We start from the raw sequence: 4402 nt of genomic DNA, 5'->3' as shown, positions 1-4402 counted from the left end.
TGGTACTGCTTTGAAGGTACCTGGGCCGGAGTTAGCCAGCTGATGCTGAGGGCTCTGAGGAACGGAAGATTTGGAGCCAAATGCCCTGATCCACCAACCCTGCCAATCGAGGGCTGAGTCTGGGAGAGTTTGTGTCCACAACGAAAGCGTAACCAGAGCCTCCTGGAGGTAAGGGTAGGTTCTTGTTTGCGTAAAGTCTGGATGGGATGATGAGTGTAGGTACGTCTGGCCAGCTCAGAACACGGGCTGCTGCCAACAGTGGCGGCAGCTAAGATAAAGTCTGAAGAAGGATTGGCCGAAGGCAGGTCTGGCCTTTTAGGTCAGGGGCCTCTTGTTGGGTGCGATCAAGTCAATTCCAACTCCTCGTGACCGTGTGATACGGAGACTCGCCATGGGCTTCCTTAGGCTGTGATCACGGGAACAAATCACCAGGTTTGTTTTTTTTTTTTTTTCCCAGAGCAACAGTGTGGGTTCTAACTTCTGGTAGCTGAGCACTTAACCATTGTGCCACCAGGAGCCAAAACCCCACTGCCGTCAGGTTGAGTCTGACTCCTAATGACCCTAGAGGACAGAGTAGAACTGCCCCCTAGGGTTTCGAAGTCTATCATCCCTACGGAAGCAGACTGCTATACCTTTCTCTCCCAGAGTGGCTAGTGGGTTTGAGCTGCTGACCTACTGGTTAGCACTGAGCACTTTAACAACTGTGCAACTAGGGGCAGATCCATTGCAGAATCTGATGTGGCTCTGGTTTCCTGCAGCCACGTTGACCACAGGTTTACTTGGAGTGAGTGGTGAGTTCTCACTGCTTCCTGGGTGTAGATGCCTCAAAGTTCTGTGCATCGGGCTGCATCAGTTGTCTGACTGGGGCTCACATGTCATCGAATAATCGACGTGCTATGCCATCTTGACAGTGGCTGTATCATCCACAAAGTATACAGAACAAACGGAGCCCTAAGACTCACACAGGCCAAGCTCTCAGCCTCTTCATCTGCCATGGCCAAAACTACTTCCTTTGAGCTATTTAGATCCACCCACCAGGAAAACATCAACTCTCTCCTTAAGAAATTGTGACAGGATGTGCCCTGCATTCAGGATCTATACCTTACACAGCCTTGGCCCTTGCAAAAGCTAACATGACTCAGTACTGCCAAGGACTAATGCACCATTTCCAGGCTTAGTCCCAACAACAGCAAGTTGCTTTCCAGGACCTCTATCCCAAAGAAGGACACATCCCATTTAACCTTCAACAAGGAGACTTAGTTTGCTGGAAAAGACATCGGAGGAGATTGGCAGCTGAGCCCCACAGGAAAAGACCTTTCCAAGTGGTACCACCCACACAGCAGCTGAACTCAAAGGAACAGACTCAACTCAGCTAAACTCAAAGGATACACCTCTCCCAGTTAGAGAGACAGCATGCCCCAAAGAGGAGCGAATTTAGCTAATGTAGTAGCATCTGCCTTCAGCAACAATACCCATCAACCATCCGGGAAATAAATAACCAATTCCTAATATACAATCCTATCCCATAGATGGTGGAAGTGGACAACATCCACTTGCAAATGTTTGAAAGGTCCAGTTAGCTGAGGTTTAATTTAATACCAGGCATGACTTTAAGAGTCCTCTCTGGGTTATGAGTTTGGCAAGTATAGCATGGTTTGCGTGCTCTTGAAGCTGCTTTCTTGCAGGTGTCCCACCAATATTTGGCCATAACAAGAACTTTCTTTTTCCTTTTGGGTACCATGGTAGATGACGGCATGCAAAACTTGAAGAAGGGATTTTAGGGATTCTGGTATGAATGGTTGGCCATCCAGGGCCTGCCAGAGTCTGTTTCCAGGGTTCATGGGACAGTCCTAGGACTTCTAAATTTGGGGTTCAGTTTCAGATGCTCCTACCTGAGCCCTTCCCAAATCAACTGGGGACATTCCACTAAGACAGGTGTTATGTAGTACACAGAGTTGCTTGGGAGCCGGGAAGTTTTGAGTGGTGGTTGATTCAGCATGTTGATCAGTCAAGCCATTTCCTTGATACAGAATCTATGTTGTGGATACCAAAAAAAAAAAAAAAAAAAACCCTCAAACTCACTGCCATGGACTTGGATCTGACTCATAGCGACCCCTCTTTGGGTTTCTGAGGGGTATCTCTATGGAAGTAGGTTGCCCAGTCTTCCTTCTGAGAAGTGGCTGGTGGGTTTGAACCACCAGCCTTCTGGTTAGCAATCAAATGCCTTAGGCACCACGCCACCAGAGCTCCTATTTTATGGGTATGACCTTTGATATTTATGATGGTAACTCCTTTAGGCAACAAGGCAGCATCTAATAATCTAGCACCAGTTGACTATTTTTTCCTGGGGCTCCAGCAGAGGTGAGAAACCTCTTTGTTTCAAGAACATCTCAAAGTAGTGTACCTCTTGCATAGCATATCTACTGTCCATATCAATGTTTGCAGTCTGATCTTTGGCCAGATAACAAGCCTGAGGTAGTGTGGGGAATGTGTGATCAGAAAGGGATCCATTTCTTATGAGATCAGTGCAAATGGTCATGGCATAACCAGCCTGACATTGTTCAGTTTTAAGTAAGACCTACCAACAAATAATATTAATTCAGGGTTTTTGATGAGGATGTCTTGAAGTCTGAGCAAGACGTTGACAGTTAGGAAACTGAGCAGAGCAGAAGGTCTTTCCACATACTGGATTAGGGGGCATTCCTTCAGGAACTTGATTTCTGCAGGTCCGGTTGGGGGGGTTGTGAGAAGTAAGGTGGAACCTCACTGAAACTATGAGGCATGACTATCCAGGCATATTGTTGATCCTGAACCATTCTGAACTTGGCCATAAGCAGGAACCTGAGAATAACATTCTTATTTATGACTCTGCTGTTGGGTGCTGTCAAGTCAGCTCTGACTCATGGTGACCCTGTGTACAACACAATGAAGGACTGTCTCATTCTGTGTTGTCCCCACAATTGTTACTATGTTTGAACCACGGTTGCCGCCACTGTGTCGATCCAATTCATTGAAGGTCTTCCTTGTTTCCACTGGCTCCATATTTACCAAGCATGATGTCCTTATCCAGGGACTGATCCCTCCTGACAACATGACAAAAGTAAGTGATATGAAGTCTCCCATCCTTGTTCCGAAGGAGCATTGTGGCTCTAAGGTCTTGTATAAATGATGGTATCATCCCTGTGGTTTGTGAAAGGGTAGACTGAGGGGGCTACAGGGACAAGGGATCATGAGTTCTGTTTTGTCAGTCCTTTAATTAGAGGTTAAGGTAACTTTTTACAACCTCTTATAAAGAGTTAGCCAGTAATTCAAGACAGTTTTGCCATTTTAAGAGAGAAATGCAAACTCTAGTTCTGCATCCATAAAGTGTTCGATACAATAGCTCTTTATCAATCTTGTAAATAAACCCACCAAATCTTAGCCAACCTTCACCACAACTAAACCCTTTTTCCACAAGCCTTCTGCAGTTTTCCATATCCATTTGGGTTTTGTCTTACACTTCTCTATTTTCCATTCCGAGACAATCAGTCATTTTACTTTAGGGCAAAATTGCACTCCTTTTTCTTAACAAAACACACCCTGCATACCTAACCTAAGTCTAAGGTTTTAAGTTTCTAAAAAGACCTTGGAAACTACTTTTAAGCTGATAGACTCTAAAACATAACACTATTACTATTGAAATACTTACTATTAGTATTGAAATTACTATCAAAATAAGTGTGTCAGAATAAATTTACTTTTATTAATTTCTGGGACTATTAGGAATATTTAATTTATGTAAGCACTTATCTTTAAGCCAATTAGAATACCAATCTTTGAAGTACTATCATCTAGTTCAGGAATATCATGGGAAGATAGAAAGACATTACACATACATACATGACATACATGTGCGCACACATACACATATATATAAAAAAACAACTTCACTGCCATGGAGTTGGATCCGACTCATAGCGACTCCTCCTTGGGTTTCCGAGGTAGTATTACTATGGAAGTAGATTGCCCAGCCTTCCTTCTGAGGAGTGGCTGGTGGGTTTGAACCACCAGCCTTCTGGTTAGCAGTCAGATGCCTTAGGCACTACACCACCAGAGCTCCTACAGATACATATATATGTATATGTATGTATAAATATGCAGGTATTTATTGCATTTCACTTTTTTGCACTTAGTAGATACTGAATTTTTTTTTTTTTTTTCCACAAATCTGGGGTCTGGGACAAGCAAGTCTATCAGCACCATTTTTCTGACACTATGTGCTCATTTTGTGTTTCTGTGTCATGACCCACAGCGTCCCTAGAGGACAGGGTGCCCAAGGCTGTCAGTCTTCATGCACACAAAACCCAAACCACACCACTGCCTTGGAGTCCATTCTGACCCACAGCGCCCCTAGAGGACAGAG

The 4402-nt window shown here is 44.4% G+C and overlaps 1 protein-coding gene across 1 annotated transcript in view; it reads left to right on the top strand.

Moving 5' to 3' along the window:
• Nucleotides 1-209: 209 nt before the first annotated feature.
• CPZ (carboxypeptidase Z) overlaps nt 210-4402 on the top strand; it is a 26425-nt gene continuing 22232 nt past the window's right edge. The window contains exon 1 of the mRNA XM_007958198.1: nt 210-261. Within this exon, the coding sequence (XP_007956389.1) occupies nt 210-261 (52 nt within the window). The remainder of the gene's footprint in view (nt 262-4402) is intronic.

The sequence above is a fragment of the Orycteropus afer genome, unplaced genomic scaffold (genome assembly GCF_000298275.1).
Source record: "Orycteropus afer afer isolate SDZICR_OR568_19922 unplaced genomic scaffold, OryAfe1.0 scaffold00871, whole genome shotgun sequence".
NCBI classification, from domain to species: Eukaryota; Metazoa; Chordata; class Mammalia; order Tubulidentata; family Orycteropodidae; genus Orycteropus; species Orycteropus afer.
Note: the sequence above shows the minus strand (reverse complement) of the source record. Positions and strands in the feature narration are given on the sequence as shown.